The sequence below is a fragment of the Podarcis gaigeae genome (assembly GCF_964106915.1).
Source record: "Podarcis gaigeae genome assembly, chromosome: 15".
NCBI lineage: Eukaryota > Metazoa > Chordata > Lepidosauria > Squamata > Lacertidae > Podarcis > Podarcis gaigeae.
This window is the reverse complement of record NC_139692.1, coordinates 26,441,982-26,457,486: the sequence shown is the minus strand read 5'-3', so window position 1 is coordinate 26,457,486 and position 15,505 is coordinate 26,441,982. Positions and strand designations below refer to the sequence as shown.

Below are 15,505 nucleotides of genomic sequence, written 5' to 3'. Positions count from 1 at the left end.
CATCCCATTCAATATCTGGAGAGCCAAGGATGGTTTGAGTTGTAGCCCACTCAACATACGGAGGGCTACAGCATCCCCATCCCTGTCCCCACCCCCTAACCACTTTGACCATCAAGTTTTCCTACCCAAAGAATCATGAGAATAATAATCTGAAGAAATGGCTCACAAACTGCAGATCACAAGCTTTCTTAAAATCAGTTTAAACCTAGAATGCACATAACCTCTTCAATATTCCCATCATAAGTCTCAGAGTTCAGGGCTTATACTAGAGTGGTGCCAAACATCCTTAAAAACAAGAATTTTATGAGAAATGTTCTGAACGTATTTATTTTTTTAAGAGTCTCCTGAAATGGTTGGAGAATTTTGGATCACCCTTAAGTTTGCTGGTGGAGAATCAGGTAGAGAATACAATTCCCAGCCCTCCAACAAACAAAGCATTGCACGTCCCTCACAGAGAATCTATGGCAGGGTACCCTTCCAGATGTTGTTGGACTCCAGCTCTTAACATCGTTGTGCATGCTGACTGAGGCTGATGAGAGCTGTAGTTCAACAACATCTGGGACTCAGTGTGTCGCACTAGGTCATGGTTTGCCAACTTGTTTTGTCCTCCAGATGTCGCTAAACTACTACTGCCATCACCCCTGACTATTAGCCATGCTGACTGGAACTAATGGGAATTGTAGTAAGTGGGTCTAGTTATATGGGTGGTGCCAGGGATCTGCAACATATGATTCGGAGTGCCCTCACCAAACTACATTTCCCAGGATTCTTTTGAGGATCCACAAACTGAAAATTAACATAAAACCAATATAGGTTTGCAGAGTAGATGTGTGTCTGCAGTGGGATCTGGAAAGCCCCCTTCCCACCAGAGCCAAGTGGGGCCAAATCTCCCTGATGCCCGCAGAGAGGAGTGCTGGGTTGTGATGTGCTGGGGTCACCGCTTGCCAGCTTCTCTCTGTCTGCAGCCACTCACTGTACATCTGGGCTGCTCTGCCACCTGGGCCTGGGTGGGGATCCCTGCAGAACAGGGTGCCTGATTGCACCCCCTCAGAATTTTGCACCAGGGGTCACAGCCCCACTGCCCCTCCCCATGCTACACCACTGTGTGTATGGAATTAGAATGGACCCAGTCTCTCCTTCTTCCCTGTTCCATAATTATGGTGGAGGTTGGACCATAGTTATGGTGGAGATGGGACCAGATAACTTTTTGGGTCCCTCCCAAATCTCTGATTCTTTGTTGGGATCTGTTCCCCCATCTCCCCTTAAAAGTGTATGGGTAAGCCAACCTTGATCAGGGCTCAAATCCGTCCTATATTATGCAGGATCACAAGAGAGCTGCTCCCCCGCCATGGAATTCATCTCTATATAATTCTGTAGTGTTTAAAGCATGTCCTTTTTGCCACTGCCTGCCAACTGGGCTGACAAAATGATCAGCCACTGCCTTATTGATACTCTTGCAGAGAAAACAAAACAAGGCAGTACAGTTGGAATCACTGCATAACATGTAACAAGGAAACGGCAGCGTTAATTAATTGATGGCATGGTGGCGGGGGGGGATGAATTTCAGCAGAAGGAGATGTGGAACTGGCAGAAAGTGGCCCCAAGTTGCACCATCTGGCAGATGAAGGGAATGATTGTGAGGTGAAAGCATGCCCAAAATCCAGGTGTTTAAATAGGTCTGATGGGAAAAAAACCAGCTAACAGAATGCAGGCGAGGGAAGAATCCTAGCAAACTTGGCCAGCTCCCCAACCTACCTCCTCATCTTAATTTGGAGAGATATGATCCCAGGAATGGAGCTAACTTTGGTCCCTGGTCCACGGACCTCCATTAGATTTCATCACTGATACTAGGACTTGAATGTGGTTTGTCTCTATCGATCTGCATTTCCTCCCACCTTGCGGAATCAACACTGGTTTGTAGCTGCCACATTCCGAGAAGCAAAACTTATTTATTAACTCATCTGTTCTTTCTTTCTCCCCCCCCCCCTATTTCCCCCTTTTTTTCTCTTTCTTTCTTTTCTTCTTCCTGCATGGCTTCCTTGTGTGTGTCTTCTCCTCATGCTTCCCTACATTCTGCCATGTAAGTACCACAAGCTTATATACCAGCTCTAGCCAATTTTGCATTTTTCCTATGAAAGGAGTGTTACAGGGTGGGGCAACAGGGCACAGGGTGGTCTTTGCAAGGGGTGTGTGTACATTTTTGTTTGTTTGTTTATGCATGGTTTTTAAGAAGATAGCTGAGAGTTAATTTTTTGGAGCATTATGGGATTCACTTGGAGGATCCAAAGCAGAAATGGTTGGAAGCTGTAGGCATAAGAGGTTTTGTAACTAATTGGAAAATGACCCAGCTATATTAATGCGATATAAATGATCTAGGGTTAGGTTACCTGAAAGACCACCTTGGCCTTGATACATGAGCTGGATCATTTGGATCATGTGGAGTATGTACGTTCATGGGCACTTGGATGACAATATCTCATCTTTTCAAGTAGAAAAAGCTATGAGTCAAAGGATTGATTTCCTTGTTTAAGTGAACAATATTTTAACCTTGCCCCCCGCCTCCCCCCCCCATTTTAACTTTTACATTCTTCTCTTTCTTGTGGTTCATGTGACACTGAACAGGACAACTCCTCCTATGTTTCCTTAGGCACCCCCAGATCAGGTGTTTCTGCACCACCTATTTAGCTCTGCTTGTGTGTGTGTTGCACACAGACTGAACAGTAGTGTACAATTCATAATACAGAATGTGCACTGTCAACCCATAACATGGGTACCATGAGTCATTACTCCTTACAACTGATCTAAATTCTTCTATAACCTGGATTTGGAGTGAGAACATCCTTAACCAGGAGTGCACAGAGAATGTGTCTGTACTTGTGTCCTATTCTACATATTGGTTTAGGTTTCTCTCTTCAGCCAAAAGCCACAAGATAAACCTACTTTCCTTTTTAAAGAAAAAGAAAGAAACCTCATGCTGCAAAACTTATATAGCACCTACCCAGATTCTACCCATGAGGAAAACTTTTAAGCTCTCTGGCTTTGCAAGTTCCTAGACCATCTTATTGTTGTCTGTGGCATGAGTTGCTTCCTCAGTTGCCAGATTGAGGAGGCCAGTGGATATTAGAGCTGAGTATACAGAGCTGGGTCTTCTGTCATCTCAATGTGTCAGGAAATATTTTGTCCCATGGAAGCAAGCTGAAAGTATGATGCAGCAGATGCATTTCCTCCATTGCTAATGGTCCCTGCAAAGCATCTTGTTGCTTCCTACACCCCACCATGATTGCTTACTTCTCCTAAGTGACATCAGCACAAAGCAATACAAAAGTGGAAGTGTGATCAGTTTTCTTTACAGCAAACCAGCTTCTCAGATTCATCTCTTCAGCACCCATCTATTTGTCCAGATCTCATACTTTGTACTTTCCCATCCTTTAGAGTATGACTGTTGGTGTCACTGGCTACTAATATGCAAGGTTTGGTTCCTCTGTGTTCCTCTCCCACACCTCCCAATATTAAGCACAGTTCACAACATCTCCACGTTGCATTTTTTAAAAAGCCCTTTCAAAACATCAGCATTTCAGTGCACATTTTGCCTAACACACATCTTTTGCATTCAATTTTGCCTAATATACATATTTTTTGCAAGCAATTACCCCAATATGACACATTTTGTTTGTTAACGTTCGTGAATCAGTGCATTCTCAACTAAACTTTCTTGGAATATATGCATTCTTTTACACATTTTGTTGTTGTTATTGGAGAACTGCATTGCTAAAAAATAAAAATAGAGAAGTGCAGATTTTGATGGATAGCTGCATTTTGGTTTGCTTCCTGTTTTAGGAAGTATGAATTAGGTGGATGCACATTCAAATGTGAAATGAACAAAATCTTAGGGATGCCACTCCTTAGCCTTTTCTTCACCTAAAGATGTCCCACAAGGCAGTGGGTACAAATTCTTTTGGTTAAAAATATATATTTGATGCAAATATCAAAATATACAGATGTTAAAGCAAACACTCCAAGTGAAAGGCATGTTTCTGTAAGATAATTTATACTATAGGCACTGTATTTTAATATACAGCTGTTCAAAGTACCGTATTCAAGAACAAATGACACACAGGTTAATCAGGTGTGGGGATGTAAATAGGCATTGCTTTCCATTCTGCCCTATATTTGTCACATTTGCATCCAACCCAAGGTTTGTGCATAGCAAACACAGATTTGCATAGCATCCCAGGTACACAAGCCAAGGAACTGTGTTTGACCTCTACTCCCAGCTATATCTTTCTTTCTTTCTTTCTTTCTTTCTTTCTTTCTTTCTTTCTTTCTCCATAGGCAGCAGTAGCATATTGATAACTTTATTTCATGAGGAAAAGTGTAGCTATTTTACGAATCCTTTACAAACGATTTGCAGTTGCACCAAGATCAAAGATGACAATGAGTTTTAAAAGGTCAGAAATCTTCTAGAGACGGTGATTATGAGCCTGGGTTATGAGCAACATGATGAAAATTGCAATGCCTGGAGCGTCTTATTTGGCATCTTTTTTTAACCCTCTGTAAACTGTCTGTGACTGGAAAAGTATAAAACCAGCTTAGAGATAAAAAAAAGAGACAGCCTTAGCAGAAGTTTGCAAGAAATCACAGCAGTGCAAACCAGAAGGTTGAAGGTATCTCAGAGCAGGGTGGAACACCTCGAGGGCCTTTTGTTTGCTTTATTGATAACTTCTTCTTTAATTTTGTAGAAGAGACAACCACACTTCAGACACCCTGGAAAGGTCAGTAAAACAACAACAGCAACCCACAAGCCTGCTGCTGCTCCCCCAACTTTTGGCCTTGAACCTCAGCCACCCCTCTCCATCTTTCTCTGTTTCTTCTCCCTTCCCCTGTGGCTAAGCTAACATCAATGGATCGAACGGCCCATCATTGGCCGTGTTGAATCTTTTGTCAGCTTTCGTGTCCAACCCTCTGCCTCTTTTTGCTGAATACCTGAAGGCTTTCTGCCACCTGCTTTCAAACAATCTGCTCTGTAGCAAGACTTCACCTGTCGCCAGTCATCCTTACTGCAGAATAATGCGGCTAGTCCTCATTTCTTTCAGCTTAATTTAAAGATCTTCTTTACACAGCTTTTGCTTCCATTGCTGTGTGACCCGCTATCCTTGCTTTGCCACTTCTCCTAATCCCTTTTTCTCCCAAACCCCCAAAACACATTCTATATATTTGTGACCTGAGAAGCATTACAATGGTTTTCCAGTCTACCTTTATTCAGAATCTCAGGCCTGGTTTATACATACATTTTCATCATGCATTGACAGTGATATCAAAACATGGTTTGCTGCATGTGTGAGTGGGCCTGAACAGCTACAGCACCTAAATGCCCTTATCTTCTCACATCATTTTATGCAATACTGTCTAGAAGAGAAGAGTCATTTGTACAGTCAGGTGCTGGCCTTAAAATGTACAGTAATGAGTTTGAAGAGCAGTCAAATAATGTTATTTCCACATGTGCTAAATCCTGATCAAAATGTCCACTGCAGTTTTATTGTCTTAGTTGTAGTTCACAAAGCGTATTTCAGCTGTTCTCTGAAGTAGGGTGTGCACTTTTGAGAGGTAGAAGAAATTAATAGAATATCTTTATGTTTCTGACCAAATGACATCTATATCTCCCCCGCTCAGAGTGTCCCTCAGGATGGAACTTTTTTTCAACAAGCATTTACACCAGGTATAGACAATGTGGTGTGCTCCAGATATTGCTGGACTACAACTCCATCATTCCTGACAATTAGCCATGTTGGCTAGGGCTGATGGGAACTGTAGTCCAAAACACCCTGAACATTGTCTACTTTTGATTTATACACCAGTTTAGACCTGGCTGCTATAAGCCAGCCTTGAAACTTTGCCTGCAGACATTCTCCCTTGAAATTTGGAAGTCCCTGGGGAAAGGGATCCTCATCAGTGTGGAGAAGCCACCAATAATATCCCTCTGCGTGCCTTAACACTCCAAAGTTGGCACCTGGATGGAAAACTCAGCAGGGTATTCCAGGCCAATCATTCTCAGATGATTTGTTTCTTTGTTCTCAGATGCTCTCGGCGGATAATTGATGCTTAATAGCTTTTTCCCTAGGATACCACTGGGCCTGTTTGTTGGCCACTTTGGAACATCACATGCCTCCTTAATGAGCGCTAAGGAATTAATGTTGGAGAGAAGCCATTGCCAAGGCCAGGCTGGGCCACTTTGGCTCCTTTGTTGACTCTGCCGTCATTGATGGCTGTTTTGGCAGCAAGAGCTCCATTATCTCCTTCCATGCAGCTCTGTGCTTGGCTCCCTTGAATGCTTGTTATGAAATTTCAAAGGATCCAACTTCGCTTTCAAGAAACTGGTAGCTGAGGCTTTCTAGGGCTTCTGGTCCAGCTCCAGTGTGATAACGCCAGTTGATTTAATGGAGATAGAAAACATTTGTGGTGGAGGTGTTTAATCATCAATACAGATTTAATAGTAATTTACAAAGTTGGGATTTATGCTAGGAAAACTATGCTATACCAAGAAACGGGGCAGGTGCAAAAAGCAACAAAGAGTCCTGGGGCATCTTGGGGCATAAGCATTTGTGGACTGTGGTCTCCTTCATCAGATACATGAAGTGTTACCCTGATCTGAAAGTACATCTATACATGGTTGGGAGGATGTTGTTATAAAAAAAGGACAAAGGGAACTCAAATGCAGGAAAAAACAGAAAGTGATAATTTAGTGTTTAACAGTGGCAGCTCATAAAACCATTTTTGAAGACACAGGCATCCTGGCATGGGTAAGCCAATTATTGCATACAATGTGCTCGAAATCCTTTGTCTTTCTTCAATCCAAAAGTCTTGATATAGTCAGCAGGTTTCATGGCACAGTCTCCCTTTGAAATCTGCTGCTCTGCGGTGGCTACTTAAAGGTCATTTGCCAAAAAGCAGAGCAATGAAGAAATGGAAACAGGAGACAGTCATGTAAAAACCACACCATGTGTGGTGGACATCTGACCAGTACAAAAGGCACATTGGGGTACATTTAAAGAAGGTGGTCTTCACCAGAGATTGAAAGGTTAACAAGGAAGGGGCCAGATATACCAAGTGCTGTCACCAGAGACACATCAGACAGTGATGGGATTTAGAACAGGGCCTCCCTGGAGCAGACAAACAAGATTATGTGGGAGCAGACGGTTCTTTGAATGAATACAGATGAATTCAAACATATGAATCACATGTTTGGAAGCACACATCAAGACGCTCCGGACCTCTGAGCGTTCAGTTTCACCTTACATAGCATGTTGTGACGGGATTTAAAATGTCTCATAGTAGATAAAAGAGATTGAAGTAATCTTTGCAAGACTGACAAGGGAAGAAGCATTTGACTCAACAGAACTGGCAGACTTTCTTTTCATCCTGGGTCTCTCCACCCATGGTATTATTTTTGTGTGGTTTGGCCATTAGTTTTCCAGTGTATGATGCTCCAAGGGTTCACTGTGCCATGAAAAAATGATCTTATTCCTTGGCAGGTTGTACCTCAGTGATGCTTCAGCGCATGCTATGCATGCAAAAGGTCCCATGTTTGGTATATGGCTTCTCCAGATAGGGCTGGGTGACCTCCCTCCTGAAATCCTGGACATCTGCTGCCAGTCAATGTCTCAATGATACTGAGCCAAATGGATCGATTGCCTGGCTCAGTATAAGCCAGCTTCCTTCATATGTTCCTTAAGGGTTTCTAACTGCTTATTTGTAAGCTGGAGCACTCTGATTTTTCACAATGAAAAGTAAAGGTAAAGGACTGATAGTATACAGAATATGTTACTTGTGCTATGGCAGGTCTAATAATATGGGGACTTCAGCGCAAGCAGGAATGAACCTCAGCCTCCATTACTCGCATTAGTGTTGAAACTCTAAATGACTCAAATATATAAAAGACCATCCCCATCTCTTCCGCTTTCTTCGTGTGTTAAGATCTGCTAAGGGGAAATCTCTTGGCAGCTCCACCACAGAGAATAGCAGGCAAGTAGAGAGATTTCCATGGAGCAGCCTCTAAATTGTGGAACTCCCTCCCCAACAAGGTGTGTCAGTCACCTTCACTGTGCAGCTTTCACCAAGGGCTCATCTAGATTTCCATTTGCCCTTCCACTTTTCCCCAGGAAAACCCACAGTTTCACGCTGAGTCAGAACGAAAGACAATTGAGTTTTCTATGGATTGCTGTTTGTTCTGATTCAGTGCTAAATAACAGGTTTTCTGGGAGAAAGCAGCAGGGCAAAGGCAAAACTGCTCAGCCCCGTGCCTAGAAAAGACAGGACAGGCAGAAAACCACAGACCCCTCTGTTCTAGGCACAGGAAAAGCAGTGATGTGGCTGAAGTCTGAAGATCCCCCTATTTCCTTTGGCTTTTGACAGCTAAGGAGTTTTATTTTTGGGGATGCATCTCCTTTGATTAATTTGTGGTGTTTGGTTCACTCTGGAATGGTTTTGGGTACGGTATTTTCATTGTGTGTGTGTGTGTGTTCTTTAAATAATTGCATATCCACTTGTTGTAACCCTCCCTGGGACCTTATGGTGAAAGGTGGGTAAGAAATCTTATAATTAATAAGCTTTGGTTCAGGTGTTATGACATGGGTGTTGTGAAGACTGGCTGATCAGCTATGGTTACTGATGAAGAAAGGGGACTGTCTCTGGAAAATGTCATTGCTTTGGTTCCCTGTTTGCTGCTGTTGATGATGATGATGATGATATCACCATTTTGCCTTTTCTCCAGATTGGAACTCAAGGCAGCTTTCACAGGTTAAAATGAAATAGGTAAAACGCAGAAAGCTAAAAACATTTAAAAGATAATTGTTAGAAAGTAATACAACTCTATGTAAATTAAAGCAACATAAAAAACCCAAATCTATTAAAATACAGAAAATAAAAACAGCACAGCACTATTAAAGTCCTTTCCTTAAAAAAAAAAAAAAAGACAATTAGTTTCCAGAAACCTGTCAGAATAAAACAGTCTTCACCTGTGAATGAAAAGACAACAAGGAGGGAGCCCGCTTCTCTAGGAAGGGAGTTCCAAAGTCTGTGGACAGCCACTGAGATGGCACTCTCCCACATCCCCACCAAGCTTTTGTCCTTGTTTTCTTGTTGTGCTCCTACATAAAAAATAAATAAATTTGACTAGGGTATACAGGGGTTAGTTTGGAACCAGCCGTGGCAATAACCATAGTTTCTCCATAGCTGTTAACAGCCTCTGGCCTGTTTGCTTCTTCATTCCACTGCTTATTATTCCATTCACTGACATGGTGCCTCCTGTCTTTCCACAGGCCCTGGAGCAGTGCATGATGGGAACAGTGGCGGATCAAGAAGAGCTGGCTGCATCTGGCTGCTCCCCTTCCTTCTGTTGCAACTGCTGCCCAAGTTTTGACCCTGTCAACCATGGCGATAAGATGACGACGGAGAAGAAGATAAAGAAGATGAAGAGAAGAAGAATATTACAATTTTTTAAAAAATAATCATAATAGTAAGAGTATATTATGAGGAAATATTGGTGAGAGAGAAAGGGAATCTGAAAAAAAGAAGAAGAGTCCAAATTGTTCTGCTGATGTTTCAACACAACTGAGTGTTTTGTTTTCTTTCTTTTGGGTTTTATTTTTCTCATCCACTCCCTCCCTCACCATGGACAAGGAATGCAGCTGTTGGGGACCAACCAGTGCATTTGGCTGAGTGACCATTGATCCCCATCTGCCCATCCCCACACTAGCAAGGCAGCTGACTCAGTGTTTTCTTTTCTCTGAAATCTGCCCAACTCTGGAGGATTATGGTGTCGTTACCCAGTGCACAAAATAGCCCCCCCCCCAAACCCCACATACACCTCTGGTCCCCTTCCCTCCTCTTCACGGACTGTGCTGTCAGTTTGCTTCTTTGATTGCAAACTATGACGAAACGATGACAGGACACCACCACTCTGATAAAGCAACAGCCACCACAAGCAGCTTCAAGGAAAAGGGAAAACACGATGATGACCCAAAATCACATGATTGCTAAGACATTGATTCATTGTACTACATGGATGTCATGGATAATAAGGGATTCTGAGTCATTATTAATTTTATTAATTATATTTTCTGATATGAGCCTAGAACTGTTAGTTCATAAAAAAAAACAACAACACAAAAATACAAAAAAAGAGAGGGAAAATGGGGTGGGGGAGAGAGAAAAGTAAGTTTATTAAATTGGCTAATGGGATTCTTAACTGGTTTACAAGGAGGTGGAATGTCAATGTCTGGCTGTTTATCAGATGGGTCTGGATACAATTTGACCCGTCCAGCAAAAGCAAGAGAAAGAGAGAGAGAGAGGACAAGCAAGTAATGCCTCCACCAGCATTATCGAGTTTTCATTCATTATTCTGGTGTTCAACTCAAGAAGGTTTTCCACTGTCTTCATACTGTTTGGAAGTACAAAAGTTGATGCTCACTGTATCTTGAGTTAGATGGATATGCTTATTCTTTTTATGAGCTATATATATATATATAGTATATATAAATATACATACATATATATATAAATATTATAATAATAATTATTATTTTGTTAGCATCCTAGCACATTATTTCTCAGCCAGGTCCTTCTGCCGACATTACTGCATGCTGTATATGAAGTTAGCTGTGTATTGGTCTTTTCAGACACAAGGATAGAGTTTTATTGGTAACTGTGTAATTAATTCCTGCTTTTTCTTTTTCTTTTCTTTCTTTTTCGTTTTCTTTCCTTTTTCGGCCTTTCCGTGGGTTATTTACATGTTGAAGACATTTATATAAAAAAAAAGAAAAGAAAAAAGAAAAGAAAGAATGGAAAAAAACACATAACAATTCTGCAGCGTCTCTTTCCATATTCGGATTTCTATAAATGGGGAAAACAGCGGTGATTAAAACCAACACACAACCTTTATTTTCCCTGTGCTACACAGCTTTGGATAGGAACACAACAAGGACACAGAGAAAAAATAAAAATAAATGACGTTTCAGTGAATAGTACATCTTTTAAAAAAGAACCCTCCAACACACACATATGCACATACCCTATGTCTACTAGAGAAATTGACTCACGTCAGTTTTGTTCTCTCTTTTCCTTTTCAATGGATAGAACTGGCACCTTGATGACGGACGGTTTTGGGGGATAGCTCAGTAGATGGAGACCTCCTTTGTCCTTGATTTGTTTGGAGGTCAAAACTGGAGGTTGTATCTGACTTTACATTAAAAAGAAAAAAGAATATGTTCCATGTTCCTCTTCAGACTGATTGTGATACCTCATTATTAAGCTGGTTGTGGAAGAGATGTGCATATATAGCTAATGCAGCAAAACAAATCATCAATAAAATGTTGAACTTAAACTCTGATATAGGACAGATCTTGAAGGGCAGGGTGCAATGCCAGCTTAGCAGGGGGGTGGGGTAGGAGACCACAAGTGAATTAGGTGCTCTTGCTGTGTGCAGGTCTCAGTAAGAGTTCCTAGTTGGGTCTTTTTGCCCAGTGTCCATTAACTTGATGGTAAATAAAGAATGCATTGAAAAGGATATGTTGATGCAATGTGGCAGGAATGAGGGGAACCAAACATCTCTGAATCCAGCTGGGCTGAACATAAATGGATATGATAATCAACTTGGGTTAGTGTTACTTTAATATTCAACAGTATATTTGTGTGTGTGTGTGTGTGTGTGTGTGTGTGTGTGTGTGTGTTGGTGTCTCATGAAATGGTCCCACAAAAATGAGAATCACGCTGCAGGTGACATGACATATCTTATTGAACTAGCAAGCCCAATGTTGTTTTCCTGCTTTTTTGACTCCTGTGGATCCTTAATCCCTCTTCCCCTTGTTGTTCATGATTTCCTTGCTTGCACTGGCTGCATGGTGGGAATCTCATGCCCCTTGGCTCCTGCCTACCACCCTTCCCTTGAATATTTGCCCTCTGTTTCTCTAGCCTTACTCCTCATTCATCTATTATTGGGCTGATCTTCCAGCTTCCTGAGCTAGAAGGTTAACCTAGACCTTTCATATTGGATTTCTCTTCACCGTTGGCCTCAACATGGATGTTGTACATGCAGTGGCTATGCCCATATCAGTTAGTTATCAGAAACTCTGGACCAGCATTCCCTAACCAAGTACACGGTGAGTCCTTTAAAAGAGGCCCCGTGGATACAGAGTGAACATGTTCCACAGGGCCTCTTTTAAAAGACTCACCCTGTACTATCCTCCAGATGTTCCAAATGACATTTACCATCATCCCTGGCCATCATAGTGAATAGTCAAGGAAGATGGGAGTTGTAGTCCAAAACCTCTGAGGAATAACATGCAGAGGGAGGCAGTTCTAAGCCTTCTTTCTTACCCTTTCCCTTTTTCTTTCTTGTTCAGGGTTCTGATGGAGAAAGCGAGCAAGCATTTTAAGATCACAAAGTCTTCCTTCTTACAAGAGGCCTGCAAGTCTGATAGATCACATTCTCCTTCACAAGACTATCTTGGTCCAGTGAGAGGCAACATCCTGTCTACTAGTTAGCTTCTGTAATCTTTGCAGCCTTATACATACATACATACATACATACATACATACATACATATACTGTACTTCATCAAAAGATATCAGAGCAGTTCCATGTGGACGGCTAAATGATTGTACCGTATTTTTTGCTCTATAGGATGCACCTGACCATAGGATGCACCTTGTTTTAGAGGGGGAGAACAAGAAAAAAAATTATCCCCCTCTCTGCTCAGCGCCCCTTCAGCGAAGTGGCAGGAGAAACGGAGGCCCTTCCATTTCTCCTCCCGCTTCACTGAAGGGGCACTGCGCAGCTCTCCCTCTCTGCTGAAGCCGGGAGAGTCTTACTCTCCCGGCTTCAGCAAAAGGAACCCAAAGCCATCGGAGTGTAGCACGAGTTCCCGCTGTGCTCCAAAGGCTTCAGGGATAGCCAGAAGAGGGATAGCCTTCAGAGTGCAGTGCGAGTTCCCGCTGTGCTCCAGAGGCTTCAGGCAGCTATCCCTGAAGCCTGGAGAGCAAGAGGGGTTGGTTCGCACCGACCCCTCTCGCTCTCCAGGCTTCAGGGAAAGCAACGCAAAGCCTCTGCAGTGCAGAGGGAGCGCTCCCTCTGTTCTTCGGAGGCTTTGCGTTGCTATCGCTGAAGCCAAGGAGCCTGCATTCGCTCCATAGGATGCACACACATTTCCCCTTAATTTTTGGAGGAGGAATAGTGAGTCCTATGGAGTGAAAAATACGGTAATTCTGCCCTCTTATTTGCTGGCCTGGATTAGACCAGGACCTCCAAATATGGACACAGCCCACCAGCCAGCCCTATTTGTTCACCCACCACAGCCTGAATAAACCACCTTCCTTGGTTACTGGCCTGGGGCTACGAAACCAACCATATGGGTGATACCACACATAGCACACCATGATACACTGTGCCAAGCTGCATTTGGTGGGCCACAAGCTGCATGGGACATCTCAAAAAGAAAGAACTGCTGCTTATCACGTAAGAAAGTAGTTAAATGGAGAGAAGAGTGTCCTTCAGGAGGGATGCCACGGAGTGCAAGATGCAGAATTGCAAGTAATGAGGTCTGGGAAACAGAGACATAAAGGTTACAACTGGGATTTTATTGTATTTTTTTACAGTCCTTTCTCTCCATAGATGCTTAGATGTTAGTGCTAGAAGGGACAGTTAACCTCCTTGCCTGATCTTGTCCTTGATTGCAGGTCATAGACTTTTGATCAGTGCAGTGCAATGGCATTCCCTCTAGCTATAGTGGGTGAGCAATAGCGAAGGCACAAAGGTTATAAAAGAATCTGTGTTCAGTGCACACTGCAAATGGAAATCTTCCTCCCAATACTGGCTAAGTGACAATGTTTCGTTTCCATCACCAAATGTAGCCAATGTGGTGCACCACACTGAGGTATTCCTCATCAACAATCTACATCAATAGCTTTTGCCATGTGGAGGGCAGCAGGAAGACTCACCACTCAATGCCTCCATGGTGGTGCCCCTCCAGAAGTTATGGACTACAGCTTCCATCAACCCCTGACTGTTGATTATTGTACTTGGGGATGATGGGAGTTGTAGTCCAAAAAACAGGTGGAGGTCACCACATCGGCTACCCCAAATGTTTCCTATGTAGGAGTGAATGTGAATAGAAGCATGAATAGCACAAAATGCAAGGAATAGACTAAGTTTTGCTGACGTTTTGCTTACAAGGCCCTTGCAAGCCAAGTTGTATGTTGCATTTGTGGGGGAATTCCCCACAAGTATGGAGGCTCACCTCCAATTCCCAGTCAGTCAAACTTTAGTCAGTAATGCATTACCAGGCAGAGAGCAAAGAGTCTGTGATAACTTTCTATCAGGACACACAATATATAGGCAAATTATACATAATCTTCAACCACCCTAGCACTTCACCACCTCTCATCCAGCCACAGTCCATGAAATGCAATCCTACTCAACCAATTTTTTACTGAATGTGTCTGAACCCTCCCTGTATCTTATATGGAGGGAGTTGTTGTTGTTGCTGCTGCTGCTGCTGTTGTTTGCTTTAATAGTCAGTGTTAACTTCCTCTCTAATTGGTTCTTACCACTCTTGTGGTCAGGTCATATTCTTGTGTATGTGACACTCACCTCACTAATAATGGGTCTAACGGTAATTCCACGTCATACTTGCCAAGGAGACCAGCATGCCTGTGGCAAGACTGTTGAATATTAGTAGTCATTGTCGTCGTCATAGTATTACATTTATTTCCTGCCCTTCAGCTCCATGCTTCCGGGTGGGTTACAAAATTTAAAATTCAGAACTGAATGGCACATCTCAGATGCCAAAGGCAAAGAAGAGCATCTTCAGCACTCACTGTAAGCTTTATAGTGAAGGTGTCAGGTGTACCTTTGTGGGCAGAGAGTTCCACAGCTTGGGGGCTGCCATAGAGAAGGCCCTCTCCCAGGGCACCACCACTCCTGAACTTCTTAGGATGATGGAACTACCAAGAGGGCCCCCTTCTGTTGATTTTGAAACCTGGCAGGGTCTGTAGATAATGTTACAGATATTTGGGGCCTGAGCCATTTAGGGCTTTGGGCATTAATGTAAGCACCTTGAAATGAGCCTGGAAATGAACTGGAAGCCAGTTTAGGACTGGCTGTCATTCAGTATGACTCAGCTCATCACATAATGAGGTTCCTCATGTATGATCCACATCAATAGCATTCTTCATTCTTCTCCATTTACCATGAATGACAAGATAACACTTCCTCTGTTCTCCACGCACACAAACTCTAAATGCAGAGTATTTGGTGTTTGCTCATTGGATCATTGACATTCACTTGCCACAAGATGTTGTGATAACTGGGAACTTTCTTGGCTTTCAGCATTAATTGGACAAATTTGTAGGATGGATCTATCAATGTCTATCACCCACAATAAGACAGGGGTGTGTTTTTTTCAGGAAAAAAGAAACTCATGTGTTCAGAGTCAAGGTGCTATAGCCAACTAAA

At 42.7% G+C, this 15,505-nt stretch overlaps 1 protein-coding gene across 8 annotated transcripts in view; it reads left to right on the top strand.

Annotated features, from left to right (window-relative positions):
* The window catches only part of LOC310832627 (protein CEPU-1), an 819,723-nt gene extending 808,078 nt beyond the window's left edge, over positions 1–11,645 (top strand). For 2 of the 8 annotated variants that reach the window (XM_083714754.1, XM_083714757.1), the window contains 2 exons: positions 4,743–4,772; positions 9,315–11,645. In XM_083714754.1, the coding sequence (XP_083570880.1) occupies positions 4,743–4,772; positions 9,315–9,415 (131 nt within the window). In that variant the 3' untranslated portion in view covers positions 9,416–11,645. Of the gene's footprint in view, positions 1–4,739; positions 4,773–9,314 lie in introns of all 8 variants that reach the window. The other 6 variants (XM_083714753.1, XM_083714756.1, XM_083714759.1 and 3 more) reach the window with 4 other exon arrangements.
* Positions 11,646–15,505: the final 3,860 nt, after the last annotated feature.